This window comes from Jaculus jaculus, chromosome 9 (assembly GCF_020740685.1).
Source record: "Jaculus jaculus isolate mJacJac1 chromosome 9, mJacJac1.mat.Y.cur, whole genome shotgun sequence".
Classification (NCBI taxonomy): domain Eukaryota; kingdom Metazoa; phylum Chordata; class Mammalia; order Rodentia; family Dipodidae; genus Jaculus; species Jaculus jaculus.
Window position 1 is genome coordinate 101,203,594 of NC_059110.1, and position 17,727 is coordinate 101,221,320.

General features: G+C 42.2%; 1 protein-coding gene across 1 annotated transcript in view; it reads right to left on the minus strand.

The window, feature by feature from the left end:
• Window positions 1-17,727, minus strand: part of Ankfn1 (ankyrin repeat and fibronectin type III domain containing 1) — a 176,182-nt gene that overhangs the window by 60,006 nt on the left and 98,449 nt on the right. Inside the window, exons 7-8 of the mRNA XM_045159868.1 lie at window positions 16,090-16,180; window positions 10,485-10,592 (exon numbers count right to left, since the gene is read on the minus strand). Coding sequence (XP_045015803.1) covers window positions 10,485-10,592; window positions 16,090-16,180 — 199 coding nt within the window. The remainder of the gene's footprint in view (window positions 1-10,484; window positions 10,593-16,089; window positions 16,181-17,727) is intronic.

The following is a 17,727-nucleotide window of genomic DNA, read 5'->3' on the forward strand; positions in this document are numbered from 1 at the left end:
CCTCCACGATGTGAGCTGCTCCACCATGTTGTCAGCTGTTCTAACATGTCCTCCTCCACGATGTGAGCTGCTCCACCATGTTGTCAGCTGTTCTAACATGCCCTCCACCACAATGTGAGCTGCTCCACCATGTTTTAAGCTGTTCTACCATGTCCTCCTCCACGATGTGAGCTGCTCCACCATGTTTTAAGCTGTTCTACCATGTCCTCCTCCATGATGTGAGCTGCTCCACCATGTTGTCAGCTGTTCTAACATGCCCTCCACCACAATGTGAGCTGCTCCACCATGTTGTCAGCTGTTCTAACATGCCCTCCTCCATGATGTGAGCTGCTCCACCATGTTGTCAGCTGTTCTACCATGTCCTCCTCCATGATGTGAGCTGCTCCACCATGTTGTCAGCTGTTCTACCATGCCCTCCTCCACAATGTGAGCTGCTCCACCATGTTGTCAGCTGTTCTAACATGTCCTCCTCCATGATGTGAGCTGCTCCACCATGTTGTCAGCTGTTCTACCATGTCCTCCTCCATGATGTGAGCTGCTCCACCATGTTGTCAGCTGTTCTACCATGCCCTCCTCCATGATGTGAGCTGCTCCACCATGTTGTCAGCTGTTCTAACATGCCCTCCACCACGATGTGAGCTGCTCCACCATGTTGTCAGCTGTTCTAACATGCCCTCCTCCACGATGTGAGCTGCTCCACCATGTTGTCAGCTGTTCTAACATGTCCTCCTCCACGATGTGAGCTGCTCCACCATGTTGTCAGCTGTTCTAACATGTCCTCCCACCATGATGGACTAAACCCATTGGAACACTGAGATAAAACAGTTCCTTCCTCCTTTAATTCTTTTCATCTTGTGTTTTTTTTCATAGTGATGTAAAAGTAACTCACATATCAGTGATTAACTCACTAAACACTTTAAAAATATCAGGGATGCGTCATGTTTACAACCACAAGGGAAACCACTTAGATGCTTTGCTTACAGTCCCAGAATAAGTGCTTTGTTATCAGGTAAGATGAAAGAGAAGTGACTACTTTTTCCTCCCTCACCTCGCCAGTTGTTTTTGAATAGTCACATACACCTCAATGCTTCCAAAAGCTCTCCTTGTTAGTCTACATGTTTGAGTAAATCTTTTCATTATTACAGAATTAACATAAGCACATGATTCTAGTTCTAAAGAACAGGAGCAAGAGGACAAGCCACACCAAAATAAACTTGTGCTCTCCAATCTTGTCCCTTGTTAACTGCTTTTTTTTTTTTTAAATTTATTTGAGAGCGACAGACACAGACAGAAAGACAGATAGAGTTAACTGCTTTTAACAATTGAAAGCAGTTTATTTTTATTTATTTACCTGAGAGAGAGAGAGAGAGAGAGAGAGAGAGAGAGAGAGAGAGAGAGAGAGAGAGAGAGAGAGAGAGAGAGAGAGAGAGAGAGAGAGAGAGAGGGAGAGAGAGAGAGAGAGAGGGAGAGAGGGAGAGAGAGAGAGAGAAGGAGAGAGAGAGAGGCAGGTAGAGAGAGAGAGACAGGTAGAGAGAGAGAGAATGGGCACACCAGGTCCTTCAACCACTGCAAACTTACTCCAGGCATATGTGCAACCTTACATGGTTTAACTGGGTCTTGGGGAATTTAACCTTGGTCCTTTGGCTGTGAAGGCAAGCACCATCACTTTAACCCAGGAAAGCAGATTTTTCCCTCTCTCTCTAGTGTGTATGTTAACTTAAAAACATTATGGGGCTGGATACATGGCTCAGTGGTTAAAGGTACTTGCTTGTCAAGTCTAGCAGTCTGGGTTTGATTCCCCAGTCCCCATGTAAAAAAGCCAAATGCACAAAATGTTTCATGCATGTGGAGTTCATTTGCAATGGCAAAAGGCCCTAGCATGTCCATTCTTTCTCTCTCTCTTGCTTTTTTCTTGCTCTAAATAAATAAATACAATTATTTAATAAAAATATTTTTGTAGGAATAGTGTGGTAATTTGAATGTGAAATAACCCTCCCCCCTCATAGCCTCCTTTGTTCATGATTAAGTCTCAGACTTGATCCCCAGCTGCAGGAGCCTTGGGGAGATAGAGCCTTGCTAGGGGAGGTGTGTCACCGGGAGTGGGCCTTGGGATTTTAGAATCCAGTCTCCCAGTTTTAGCTCAGCCTACTCTCTTTACTACCTCCCTGCTGCTTTGTGAGGAGGTCAGCCACTTTCCAGCTCATGCCATGCTTTTGCTGCCACGACTTAACTGCTCCTCAAAACTGTAAACCAAAATAAACCTTTTCCTTCCATCAGCTGCTTCTGGTTGGGTGTTTTTGTCCCAGAAACGAGAAGGTAGCTGCTACAGATAGATGTAACTATCCTTGCTATTCAGAAGAGGAAACATATGAGAGGTTAAAATGAAAATAGAGGCAGGAGGGCTGTGGAGGTGGCTCAGTGGTAAGAGTTTTTGCTGCATAAGCATGAGGATCAGAGTTTTCTCCTTAGCACCCATGTCAAAAGCCTTGCATGGTCACACCTGCCGGTAGGTAACCCCGGTGCTGGAGCTTTCACTATAACAGTAGCAGAACTGGATAATCTCTGATTTTAAGCTGTTCTATGTAATGAAAGGAAGCTGAAGTTGTTGGTGTCTCTGCTAAACTTTAGACACACATGTCCCTGGAGGGGAGAATGAAATCCATACTTATTACTGCTGTCAGGCATAGAGACCTGGCTGGATGGCCGATGGCTGAGGCAGTGTGGCTGTCTGCCTGAGTACCAGTAGGTGTAGCTGACTGACACAGGCACTCTCGTTAATTTCAAACTTATGCTAATAATGATTGTTCCTTGAAGAAAAATTCAAAATAGTTTCTTTTTACTGATTTGAATGTGAATTTTTATATTGGAAAATGGTGCTGCCAGGACTTCCTGGTAAGTGCTGCTTTATCAGCATGTCATTGCATGCCACTCTTCCCCTAAACCTCATCACGTCCAGAGCATAGATGCTGGGCAGATATCAAGTCTTTAAAAGCAACTATATGAGGATGAACACAACAGCAATGCAGACAGATGAGAGAAAGATGAAGCCTACACGCCCAGTAGAGACAGCTAAGCAACCTGATGCGTGCCACCGACACCATGGTTATTGGAAGTGCATCTAAGATCAGTAGGGGTGGAGTAGTTTCCATAATATAGTGGTTATCATGTTTGCTTCACATAGAATACATAACATGCGAAGGGGTTTCTGAAGTCTGTTTAAAAATCAGACTTCTAGATCTCACGTACTGCATAAGTAGACAAATAGATTTTCCTCACATGATATGAAAATTTGTGGCTTATTCTGTCAAAACAAAACAAAACAAAGCAAAGCAAAACAAAACAAAAACTCCACAACAAAAAATGAAACAAACAAAGACCAATGAACCAAAACCCTAGACCAAAACAATTCTCTCAACCATGAAACAGACTTCTGAAGTGAGAGACAGGGAGACCTCAGGGACAGTAGAAAATGGGATGGTAGTAGTGGTATTACATATAAAATTCATGGATTAAATGGAAGTTTCCAGATATACTGTTTTACCATTATGTTTTCAGGACACATGTAGCAAAATGTATGATTGTTTCTGGGCAGATACTGGAAGAAATTCCTATGGAATTTCTCCAGCTTTAGAAAATGATATTGGTCACCCAATGCAGAAATGGTGCCAGTTTATCCAGTGGTGAAGCCTGTAAGTGAAGTGACTTGTCCATGTGCTCAGAGATCCCAGTGGCTATTTCATGTATGTATGTATGTATGTATGTATGTATGTATGTATGTATGTATGTGGAAGCGAGAGAATGGACATACCAGAGCCACTTGCCACTGCAAATTAACTCCAGACACATGTGTCACTTTGTGCATCTGATTTTACATGGGTATTGGGGAACTGAACCTAGGCTAGCAGGCTTTGCCAACAAGGGCCTTACCCACTGAGCAATCTCCCCAGTACTTCTAATGGCTATTTCTCTATTTAAAATAAAAATATTTCTTTATTTATTTAATGTGTGCATGCATGTTTATGTGTGTTCATGTGAGTACGTGCATGCTAAGGCACACATATAGATGTTGGTTCTAGGACAACTTGAGTTGGTCTACACCTTCTACTGTTTTTGAGGCAGGGTCTCTGGGTGTTGTTCACTACTTCATTCACCAGCATCCAGGAAATACTCCTGTCTCCACCTCATTGGGGCTACAGAAGTCCACCACAGCTTCTTGCTTTTATATAGGGTCTGGGGATCCAAACTTGGATACTCAGACTTGCATGGAAAGTGTTTTATACACTCTCCACCCCTGATTTCTAAGTCAGAGCAAACCTCTAAGAATCACCAAGCAGCTGAGGAACATATCTACCACAAATTAAAAAGCCCATAACCAAATAAATGTGCAATGTAGAGAGCAGAGAGACTGTTGAGAAAAGAAAATAGAAAATGAAATTACATAAAAATCTGTCATTGATACTCTGAGAGATACTTTGTCCTTGTAAGAAGGGGAGGCATTATAAGAAGTATTATAGAACAAAAGAGAGCACTGAGAATTAAAAAATATATTTCAAAAACTTAAAATTCCAGCAGAAGGTTAGAAAATAAAGCTTACTCCATTTCTTGAACAATAGAACAAAAGGATGTTAGGATAGAAGGTAAGAGGAAAATAGCAAAGAAAATTAAAGGGTGGTCTGGAGGAATGGCTTAGTGGTTAAGGTGCTTGCCTGCAAAGCCAAAGGACCCAGATTCAATTTCCCAGTACCCATATTAGCCAGATGCACAAGGTAGTGTATGCATCTGAGTTCATTTGCAATGGGTGGAGGCGCTGGTGCACCCATTCTCTCCCTCTCTCCCCCTCTCTCTGTCAAATGAATAAATAAATAAAAGTAAAATATTTTAAAAGAGAAAATTAAAGTGTCTGGAGAGATGGCTCAGCAGTTAATGTGCTTGCCTTCAAAGCCTAACAACCCAGGTTCATTTCCTCAGTACCCACGTAAAGCCAGATGCACAAGGTGGTGCTTGCATCTGGAGTTTGCAGTGAGTGGCTACAGGCCCTGTTGCACCCATTTTTTCTCTTTTTCTTCTTTCTCACATCTCTCTGTCTTTCTCTGCTTGAAAACAAACAAAAGAAGAAGAAGAAAAGAAAATCAACGAATTAGAACCACCTATGGTGTGGCATACAGCTATAACCCAAGAACTCCGGAGGCAGAGAAAAGAGCCTCCCTGAAAATGTAATGTTAATCTGGTCCACAATAGTGAGTTTCAGGTCAGCCAAGATTATTTAGTGAGACCTCGTGTCAAAAACAAATGGTCTGGGGAGATGTCTCTGTGGATAAAGTGCTTGCTGCTCAAGAGAGTCCCCAGGTTCAGATTTCCAGACCCCTCATGAAAGTTGGAAGTTGCGGAGGGCTTCTGTGACTCCAGCATGTTGACAGCAAGATAGGAGGCGGAGACAGGAGGATGTTCCTACATGCTTATAGAGCAGCTAGCCTGGTAATTGGAGTGAATGACAAAAACAACAGTGGGAATGAGAGAGAAAGATGCTGGCTCAAAGGATGTGGAAGGCAAGATCTGACCTGAAAATTGTTCTTTAACCTTTTCATGTGCACTGTGGCGTGCGTGTGTGTTTCCCTCCACACCACCACGAATCAAAACAAAGACAAAACCAACAACAACGAAAAAAGAAAAGTAAAGGATTAGTTAGGATATCCACCTCTGAAAAACAAGGGTCCTAGAAGGAATGAGGGAAGAAAAGGAAGGGGAGGAAATAAATAACTTAGGGAAAATGTCCCACAATTAAAGAGTATAAGCTTCTATGTTAGAAAGGACGAGTGCCCAATCAAACAGACAGTGGATACCAAGAACCATCACAGTGGAATTTTAGAACACTTATGTCAAAATAAAACTAACAACTTGAGACGGAGGGAAAGGGAATGAGAGAGAGAGAGAGACCCTTTGAAATCAGAATGTCACCAGACCACCAGGCTTCCTAGTTCTGAAAGCTAGAAGACACAGAACAAAAGCTTCAAAATCTTTAGGAAAATGATTTCAACTGAGAAATTCATCCTGGTCTACACCCTGAATATATGTTAAGTATAACAAATACCTATTTAGACATATAATGACTTTTTAAACTTTGTTCCTAAAACTCCCTCTTGGGAAACAACTTTCCTCTCAGAAAAGGGACTCTACCAGTGACGGACTAAGCCAAGAAAGAGAAAGGCATGTGAAACAAAAAGATGAAATCCAATATTTGGAGAGTGACAAAGGAGAGACCTCTATACAGTGATAAAAGGGGATCCCAGGGCAACAGCTGTGTAGAAGGCCCACAGATAGCTACTTGTCTGTCTAGGCGGGAGCAGGGTAAACACTTCACCAGTGGGTGACTTAAGAAATGCAACTGTAGCTGGGCGCAGTGGCGCATGCCTTTGATCCTTGTGCTCGGGAGGCAGAGGTAAGAGGATCGCCGTGAGTTCAAGGCCACCCTGAGACTCCATAGTGAGTTCCAGATCAGCCTGGGTTAGAGCGAGACCCCAACCTCAAAAAACAAAAAAAAAAAAAAAAAAAAAAAAAAAAGAAAAGAAAAAGAAGATGCAATTGAGAAAATGCGTAATGTATTTGATGATATTGAGAGAGGGTGGGTATACTTGGAGAAGAGTTAGGGGATTAATTTCTGTAATCAAATAGAAGAAAAATAAGCAAACATGTAATAAAAGACGATGAACTACAGGAAAAACAAAAAAGTTATCCAGGGGAAAAAAAATCAAGCAAAAGATTTACATTACTGCTATAATGCATAATGCACACATTAAACACTGATTCTACTAAAATTCAATATAAATAACTTAGGATGATGAGAAGATAGGAATTCTGTGTGCAGTAAAAAAGACAAATCACCATTTTATTTTTGGAGGAAAAAGCCTAAAATTGGAAATGAGATCAAGATTTGTTAATGTAATAAATATGTTCTTTAGAGGTACTTGGAAAATAATTAGCAAAAGAAACTAAGAGATTGCCTTTGTGTAGCACAATTGGTGGTTAGGAGGTTTTCTTTTCTTTCCACTAATGAATGATATGTTAATTGCTGAAGTCATCCAGTCCTTAGACAATGGATGGCAGAGTCTGTGCAGTTGTCGCACTCACCTTACGGACAATGAAGCAAAGCCCAGGGATTTAGCAGTGTCTAAGGTGACACAGATAGTGTATACCCAGCCTGAATTTAAAACTCAGTCTAGGTTTAGAGACAGACATGTATGACAGGTAAAAACAAAGATAAAAAACTACACTGAAAAAACAAAAAAGCAACGCTACTATAGTTGGCGAAGGTGCCAGTCATGCAAGGATCCGACCCTCCATGTTTCCTCTATCAGGCACACATGGTTAGAATTGCGTTTCTGGGACTTTGGTGATTGGGTGAAGTCATGTGACCAGTTCTGACCAATGAGTTCTTGTCCATATGATATCTTCAATTTCTATCCCTCTCTCAAAGATTGCTGGTAAATGTTTAGAAAAGGATAATAACACAGAGACCCTCAGAAAACCGGAAATAGACACGTGACATGAGGGGGAAATATCCTTTGGGGATGATTTGGGTTTTGGAGCATAATATATCCCACCTTGATTGACAGGGCCTCTGCAGTCACTTTTCTCCCGAGATTCACTGTGTGTCTTGTAGAAGTGGATGATGACTGAAATCCACTCCTATTGAACACAGCTATACTAAAAATAACTGGCTTCTTTATAACCATGTGACTTAAAGGCATGAGCCCTGTGGACAATAACAATAATTGTTTAACATCTCCCTGAATTTGCATCCTGGTACTAAGTATGCAGATTGGCTGTGGGTGGAAATGATTGCAGCTTTTGGTATGGTGCTGCCTATATAGGGTTTTAGGATGAGTAGTGATGTTTTGTCATTGCTTCTGCATTTGGAATGTGTTGTGTGTTTAGGAAGTACCCTAGATCATTACAGTGGAGTCACTGGCAATGCCTTCAGTCTCGGATAGATCATTACAGTACTGTGTTTGGAGAATAGCTCCATACTTTCTTTGTGAAACCAGTGAATGTAAAACAAGCTAGAGTTTGTGAGGGGCTTGCACTGAACTGAGCTAGTTGAGCCCATTGTTAGTTTAAACCTCGTAACAACATTGCCAGTTAGATTTCATTTTCCTGAATTTTCTGATGGAGAAGTTATGTTCTCAGGAGTTAAATGCAGAAGCACACAGCTAATAAATGATAGAAACAGGACTTAAGGTCATAATTTTTTTTTCTAATTGTAAAGTTTACAAAATTTATCAAGTTTACAAAGGTTTGTGTCCCCAATAAACCACAGTATCTTGATCTAGTTGAGTATTTCAGATATCAATTTTATTGTTTTATGTAAGCAATATTTTTATATTATCCCCCGTTTTTCCTTTTAAACTTAGGGTTATGTTAAACCATCTTAGGATCATACTTTTTTCGTGTGTGAGGTAATTTACTTGATCTTGGCATATTGTAGGTTAGTATTTCTCAAAGTTTATGCTGAGGAATACTAATTCTATGGAAAAATGTTTTACATGGCTGAAGAAGCTTGGAAAATGTTTGTTTAACCAAATTCTGTGTCTCCCGAATAGTGTCTTTAATATTCTAATGCTCATTTTACATTTCCAAGAGGGATGACAACTGGACCTTTATCAGAAAACTGGACAGGTTACAGGACTGCCATTATTTGGCACAAATTTTCTGTGTTGTTATAGTGTTCAGAGTAATTTCAATATATTTTTAGACATTTTCCTTTTTGAGAAGGCCTACCTTAGTGAAATCATTCCTAATGCTGCGTCTATTTTGTATTCCTGTGTGCATGTTTTTGTGTGTTCATGTGTGTGTGTGTTCATGTGTGTGTGTGTGTGTGTGTGTGTGTGTGTGTACGTGCATGAAGCATGCGTATGGCAGGAGTTGAGTAGAATGACAGAAATGACTGGGCTGTCCAGGAAACAATTCCCCTGTTATTACATAGTAATCTTACAGTAATAGGGGGAGTATCTGAATTCTCAATATGTTAAACAAAATACAACCAATCGGCCCTTCCTCCTCATTGGCAGTTTTAGCGTTTCTCCTCTGACAAATCCCAATCACAGAGTGATTATGAGTTGCAGAGTGTCACCTGCCCAAACTCTTTATCACCTTTGCTTCTTCCCTGCAGGAGCCAGTAGGCAGAGGGCAGTGGAGAGGCAGAAAGGATGGAACCCTGGGTCATACCCCACCAGGTTCAGTGCTCCCCAGAATCCGGAGCTGAATGGCCTTTGCTCAGTGTGGATTTTTTCAGGTCCCCCATCCCTCCTTTGTCGTAAAGTCTTCCTAGCAGCTCTGGGATGAGTTCCCCACTTGGCTCTTCTTCTGCAGCTGTTTTCAAACATATTTACATCTCCTAATGAGCCACTCGTTAGAAAAACATCATTTTTCTTGCAAACATTTGTCCTCATCTTTAGCTAGAGCCAACATTTCTGAAGGGCCCTGTTGTCACAGCTATACAGTAATTAGGGAAACTGTTTTCTAATGCTAAGTTTGATTTATACCTCTTCCAAACACAGCTAGCATAGCATCTTTTCGTTTCAACCGTGGGTTTCTTGCCCAGCTGGCTCAGCAGTGCCCTGAATCTAGAGAGCACAAAGTGGTTGGAGATCTGATGGGAGTATGGAAAATGAAAACTTTATGGAGGCTTTAATTCTCCAAATAAAACTAAGTGCCTCTTCCACGAATCATTACCCAGATCAGAAACCTGACCCTGCCCCATCAGAGGAGCTTGAGCAACACAGGAGCTTTTAAAAGCCTCTCTGGATGAAGTGGGGCTCAAATCTAGAAGAGGTGAGCAGTGGGATATAGAAGGAGGGATTCAAGTTCAATGCCCAGTCCTGATGTCAGGCTTGGGGGAAAGAAATGAGAATGAGGTGTGACACAAAGACTGGACTTGGGAAGCAAGAAATCCCAGGCTGGAGTCTGCAGTCTGTCCTTCTTGGCATTATGACCTTGGGCAAGTCACTTAGTCTCTCTTGTACCTGCCCAAGCGAGGATGAATTCACCATAGAGGATGGGAAATTGCGACATAAATTATATTGTCATTAGACTCGAAGGCGCATTTGCCCTTCTCATGACTTGAACTTCCTCAAAGATGCTTAGGCAATTATTCTTGCAGGTGAATGGTGTTGGAGGAAATTGTCTCAACAGACTCAACGCTCCTGAAGGGACAACGCAAGCAGGAGGCAGCTAATGACAGAAGCTACTTCTCTCGTGCTTATTTTAAAACTGTTCATGTGGAGAGAGGAGAGGAGGAGAGGAAAGGAGAGGGACGGCCCTCCTGAAGGGTTAAAGCAAGATAGTGCTGTAAAGTGATTCCAGATGTACAAATATTAATATCTCTCTCTCCCTGATGAATGAGAAGGTATGACCCAGCTAGGAAACTGCTAAAATTACCGGCGCCACCGAGACCTCGGTCGATGGCCCAGTGCAGATTTTATCCTTACCCCGGCAGCTGTAATGCTGGTGAAGGGCTCGGACCTGTTGCAGCAGGCTCTCCAGTACTTCGCTCTGTCCCTTGTGTCTGGGCTCTCTGCCGTCATAGTCTTTCCAGTCTATTGAACAAAAGAAATAAACAGAGGGAGATTTTAAAGCAAGAGAGGCCTCTGCCCTTGCCCTGCCTTCGGGAACTGAGGTTTTTCACTATTACTACCCACAGGCTCTATGGATGAGACTCCGGTACACAGCAGACCCTACAGGCAATGCCAGGATGCCATTGTTGAAAGCCCTGTGCAAAACAGTAATTGTGGTTGGCTTCTTATGTTGAGCAGTTTTTGGGCAAGAGAAAATGGTATTTGAAAGCCAAAAGAAAATAGGAGATTTGGGAGTCCAAGCTCTCATCTCCCAGACCCTTCCCTCCTTTCAGCATTCCAGGTCTTAATCAGTCCCTTGTCACCTCTCCACTCAGCACCCCAAGTCTCAACTAGATTTGCACAAGTAGGAGAGACAGGGCAGGAATGTGCAGACTAGATGAAATCCACAGCCCCAATGCTTTTATTGTAGGTTTCACACTTTTGGCCAAATTGACATTTCTTTCCAAGGAAAGAGCCCATGTCAGATGCCAAGAAATGGAAATCTACATTTTGCTCTAATGAATGTCTGCTTTGGTTAGCTGGCACAGTTACCCCTGCACATAGTCTGAGCCACCAACCACCCTGTCTGCTGTCTCTAAATATACAGTATTAGCTTACATGGCAAATTTAAATTGCAATCCCACTGAGATATTTCTCCCCCTTCTATTTTCATTCCATTTGGCTATAATGATATCAAGAATAATAACTCATATGGGACTAATGTCAAGATTGTAATTCTGCTGTCTCCAGCTCTAGAGTTTTTCCCCTGACAGGTCAGTCATTTCATTGTCCATCCTTGCTCCTGTCTCCCCTCCCTGTTTTTTTCTTTTCTGAGCCTTTCCACAGCAACAACTTCCAGTGTATTCTCTAAAAACGCTAGCCACGGTACCTCAGAAAGCCAGATCAAGAGTGTATTATAAAGGCTTAAATGCTAAACAAGTTTCAAATTCTCTGCCTGGAAGATTTGTTTTAATGTCTGGGGTTGTCTTCATTCAGACTCATAAGCATTTCATAGGAGATAGGTCAAAGCATCCCGTAGTGGTCCATCCGAGGCCCAGGGGTGCAGCACCATTAGGAGAGATGTTGGTTCTGGGGTCAAGTAAACCTGGGTGAGGTACAAGTTAAGCAAAATAGGGTAAGGTAAAGTTGGTCGTGTGGTTAGTTAAACCTGAGTAGGGACATGGGCTCTTCCTATTCCCAGCTCTCTGTTTGAAGACCAGTAACTTATATCAACAGGGACCCTACTCCTTAACTTGAAAAATGAGGATAGTATGTACACTGTGAGAGTTTTATGAGGATGAAATGAGAGCTATATTAGCTATCTGGCACAATGCCTATTACATGATCGGCATTCTGTGAACAAAAACTTGAAGGCAATTCAATATGGAAACACAATTTCTTACCCTATCAGATAATTATTTGGGAAGAAGGGGTCTCGGATTTTTCTCATCCTTCTCTTTCCCAAGCTCTTTCTGTATACTTCTTCAGTTTACCTTTAGGAAGACTGAGGTCCTGAGACCCCCGGTCCAGTCCTGTCTTACTGAGCTTGGTGGTGGTCCGGTGAGGACTGGTGTAGTCTGCGGACCTTCAATCTAATGCTCGTGCTCATTTCACTACAGCACACACATTTTTTTTTTCCCCCTGGGCAGGAGAGTCAGAACTTGGTTGGAGTTTGTCGGTTGGGGCTTAGTTGTGGTCAACTCTGGAGACAGAAAATTGGCATAGGTGCCTTCAGTAGACTCTGTTCCTTGTGGGCAAGAGCTATGACTGAAGTTCTCCTTGCCTCGTTTTTCTTTCTGTAAAGTCAGTTTTTAAAATCTCCTTTGGAAGTTGAGATTTTTAAGGATAGGATCTAAGTAAAGTGCCATCCTGGGGACACAGGAAGGCGCTCAGTATGCTGTGGGTGAGCCACTGGGAAGAGAAGCAGATGGAATTCAGGTAGGCTGGGGTAGGAAGGGTCTTTTGTTGGGAAATTTGAGAAGGTGGAAGAAATGATTCCCAGGGTCCTTTAGACTTCTCTTAGTGTCCCTGCTTCTGGAAATTCCCTCCCATGGACTCCCACAGGTCATTGCTCTCTTGGGTGGCTGCATGCATCGGAAGTGGCATGATCTAATGAGCAGGATACTGTGCTAGAGTGAGACTCCTGGGTGGCTGAATTACTATGTGGCCCAGAACATGCTAATACATTCTAATGAGTGTCAATGCTGCCATCCATGCAAGGGGAGAGAAAATGAGTATGGCACTTTCAGCTCAATGCTATTACAACAGGGGCGAGCTTGGGCTGATGACTTTATGATGCATTAGAAAATTACTAATGTAAAATTGCAGGCCCAAGTTTGCTCTGAGCATGATGCCAAGGGTATTTTTTTTTTCTGAAAGAATGAGTGTTTTTTCCTCTTAGATGTTTGGAAGATTCTGATGACTACATAAAATAGGAGACTTCAGGGATGAGGGACAAAATTTAAAATATATTAAGAATCAGGAACTTGACAGAAACAAACTTTGCATGGTAGGAAAAGAGGAGATTGTGCCACATAATGCAGCTCACTGTTCTGGTAATGAGACTTCGATTGAGACACAATGCAGAGCTTACATTCACAGGCCGTATCAGGATTTTCCTGATCGTAGCTCAGACAAGCCTGTCTGGGTGCTTTTCTCTTATTATGGACCATACCATATAACATAAGTCTATAAAAACACATTAAGGCCTTTTGTAAAAATAGGAAAAAAAGTTTTATAGCTTACTGGAACATATTACCAAATTTCCAATTACCCTGTCATGTTAGAATACATTGTCCTCTTGTAAATATCTGAATACTGATATATGTTACATCACAATGTCATACTCTGTTTATAAATAGAATGGGAGTGTTTCTGTACTGTACTTTCCAAGTGATATGGCATGTCTGCAGCAACTATAACCATATGTTAGGATTTCAGTTCTCTGCCGGTTACACTTGCTAATCAAACATACCCTTTTGGAAAGCGTGGCCACTCATGATGTTAATTATCAATCAATAAATGACTCCTCCAGGCCCTGAGCAAGTGTTCATGTCATTCCGGAGAGAGGTCTTGAAATGTACTGTGAGAGAAGGTGTCTGAATAGGATTTGCAGTTAGTAGAACCCAAACATATAGCCATTATAAATAAATAAATGCACCTATATGCAAGTGAAAATTTGCAAGAAGTGTGCCTTTGGAATAAGTTTCATCCTAGTTTGCTTCCAGGTCAGTGGAGACATTTTTGTGTGCTTTTCTGGGCTTTCTACCTCTCCATCTCCAATAATTTAACATGTCTTGGTCTTTGAATTGCCAGTGTGTATTTCTGGTAAATCTTCAGTAATAAAAATGCTCAGACAGGGCCGGAGAGATGGCTTAGTGGTTAAGCGCTTGCCTGTGAAGCCTAAGGACCCCAGTTAGAGGCTAGGTTCCCCAGGACCCACGTTATCCAGATGCACAAGGGGGTGCACGCATCTGGAGTTTGTTTGCAGTGGCTGGAAGCCCTGGCGCACCCATTCTCTCTCTCTCTCTCTCTGTCTCTCTGCCTCTTTCCCTCTTTGTCTGTCACTCTCAAATAAATAAATAAAATAAATAAAAATTAAAAAAAATAAAATAAATGCCCAGACAAAATTATGATGATTAAATCATCAAATACAGAGTGAGCTAAGGGCCTTGAAGAACTCTGGCACTGATGGTTCAAAGCCCATGTGACCTACTATAATCATCTGATTTTATTGGAAGTGGTAGGCACCAATGGCTGTCCCTGTGTCTGTCTGCATGATAGCAGGTCTCTAGTTATCACCGGAGAGATGGCAGAGTCTTGTTCAATTTAGGTTTGAGTCCTGGCTCAGACATGTTATAGTGATGTGACTTTGGAGAATGCCAACATCTCTGAATCTCCACTCTGAATGCATCTCTGTGTTAATAGCTCCCTTGTCACTCAACTGGCTCAATCCACGTAGAGCCCATAGACTAATGGCCTGCATAGATAGATTCTGACCATTTGAAGATATACAGAAGGCTACAGAGATGACTTCAAAGTGAAGGCACTTGTCTACAAAGCCTAAGGACTAAGGTTTGATTTCCTAGTACCCATGTAAGCCACATATACAAAGTGGCACATGCATCTGGAGTTTGTTTGCAGTGGCTAGAGGTCCTGGCATGTGCATTCTCTTTCCTTCTTTCTCCCCCCCCCCATTTTTTTTCTCTCTCTCAAATAAACAGATAAATAAATAACAAATAAATAATTAAAAAATAAAAGATACACAGACACATCCTGTTTATAAGCAAACTAATGATTAAATATTACATGGGAACCCCACAGTTCATATTGTTATGCTTTGCATAAAAGTTTTAGGAATTTCAAAGGAGAAAGTGTGTGGGGGGGAATTAACATGGGATTTTTTTTATAATCATGGAAAATGCTAATAAAAATTTTAAAAAAGTTTTACAATAGAAATTTCTCCCACCTGGTAATATTTTTTAAAATTTAACTTAGGGATGTGTTAAGTTCTATAGTATGAGTGTGTGACTATTGTACTTTACTTCTCTATTAAGTTAATGTTGGATGTTTGTTTCCATCAACACTGATAGTTTACTGCTATTAATAGCTGAATGCAGTGCAAATTTTTGTGTGTAATTGTTTATCTGCATCTCTGTTTCTTTTCATTATATTTCCTAGGTGTATAATTTGGGATAGGAGAAAATGGATTTCCTTAAGGCAGATGGTAGACCATGGGAAATGATTGAAGTTTGTACTCTCACAAGATACCACTTTTAACATAGCTTTTTTTTTTTTTTTTTTTTTCAAAGAAAAACATAACTCAGAGCACTGGGCTTATTATAAAGAAAAGTTTATCCAATGGCCTGGCTGAAGTTGTTTGTTCTGGTTTGTAGAATTACCAAACATACCAGCAATGAATTATTATCAGTCCTCAAATAATTAGAAGAGGCCTTTACTGGGTTTCTTAGCCACCACTATAAGCCACTATAAATATAGATTGGATCTGCTTGCAGAGTGCCTGCCTGCTCATGGGGGGAAAAAAAAAAAAAGGTCTTTCTTGTGAAAGAATTTCAGGTATGTAAAATTGGTTAGATTTCATTCTTTTAGGAAACTAAAGTAGTGTAGCCACTGTGGGCAAGGGAGGGAAACAGACTGTCCATCCCCTGGGCCAGTCATTCTCATACCCTCCTTTCTATACCCACAAAGCTCTGTGAAAGATGTGATTAGACCCACTCTACAGATATTGGACTGAGGCACTGATGGTTGTAAATCAAAACTAACAAAAGATGTCATTGTTATGAAGGTCAGTCTTTCTGGCTCCACGCCCCCTCACTTCTCATTCCACTGCTGCCCGGGAGTCACTCTCCTGTCAGTCAGCTGCTTCCCTGGAAGGGGGGCGGGCGGGGGGAGAGACTGGTAGAGGCACCCCGAGTCGGAATCAAGCCTGTTTGCCACGCTGGGAGTAGCCACCACCTACTAGAGGGAGAGGCACATGCTGGTGTCGTGGTCTGAGCAGGTCCCCATCCTTTCATGTTATAAGCTGAGACTTGGACAAAATACTGCTGGCCCTGCAAAGAATTGAAAGGGGATAGGTAAGGGATCAGGAATGCAGGCTAATCATGCTCACCCTAGAAGCAAACACTTGGGTGGGGCTAATTGGTCATTCTTCAGAACTCCCTTGGCCATACTTCACTGCTTTCTTTGATAACTACACTTATATATTCTAGTCATTCCACTTGAAGTAAGCTCTATGTTACTGTGCATGTTCTTGATCTTAAAACCAGGACGCCATAATTACTTTTCCCAACTCTTTACCCTCCACAAAATCACATACCGATTTTTAAAAGTCTCTCAGTACTACGAAGTTTACAGCCTCCCCTACCCACTATTGTCTCTTTGTACTTGTTCACTCCTCCCTTCTTTAGCTGATCAACTTGCTCGAAAAAAATTAACAAGTTATGATAAATCTCTTTTCAGATTAGTGCATTAAAGGTAGCCCTTGTTCTTTTAGTGGCTGCATAGTACTTCACTGTGGGGAAATAACTTATTTAACTAAGCCTTCATTGGTAGGTACTTGGATCATTTCCGTTTTGTGCCACAATAAGATGAGCTGCAGTAAACATCCTTTATTAATCCACTTAAACTTTAAATAAAGTTAACTCTTTGCTGCAACATCAAGTTTAAAGCCATTATTAAATCAATTGCTTATGTTCTTTACTATTGCTTTATGAATTAAGGAGTTGTTTTTGCCTACTGGTAATCCTTTAAAATGTTTTGTATGGCTTAAATTTTTACTTTGAGGGTTTTTTTTTCTCCTAGTGAAACCAAAGGGGGCATTTGAGAAACCAATACTGGATGAAACATTGCTTGCAAAAATGGTAAAATGATGTTTGAAGCTTAAAAAATGGTGCATCATTGTAGGGTCTTTGCTAGGAACTTAATGCGATCACACCACATTATAAAGTTAATTCTTCTTTTTTTATTATGTGTGTAATATGTATGTATGTATGTATGTATGTATGTGTGTGGGGGTGGATGGATGGATGGATGGGTGGATGGGTGGATGGGTGGGTGGATGGGTGGATGGGTGGATGGGTGGATGGGTGGATGGGTGGATGGGTGGGTGGGTGGGTGGATGGGTGGATGGGTGGATGGGTGGATGGGTGGGTGGGTGGGTGGGTGGGTGGATGGGTGGATGGGTGGATGGGTGGATGGGTGGATGGGTGGATGGGTGGGTGGGTGGGTGGGTGGATGGGTGGATGGATGGATGGGTGGGTGGGTGGGTGGGTGGGTGGGTGGATGGGTGGATGGGTGGGTGGATGGGTGGATGGGTGGATGGGTGGATGGGTGGATGGGTGGATGGGTGGGTGGATGGGTGGATGGGTGGATGGATGGGTGGGTGGATGGGTGGGTGGATGGGTGGGTGGATGGGTGGATGGGTGGATGGGTGGATGGGTGGGTGGATGGGTGGATGGGTGGATGGGTGGATGGGTGGGTGGATGGGTGGATGGGTGGGTGGGTGGATGGGTGGATGGGTGGATGGGTGGGTGGATGGGTGGATGGGTGGATGGGTGGGTGGGTGGGTGGGTGGGTGGATGGGTGGATGGGTGGGTGG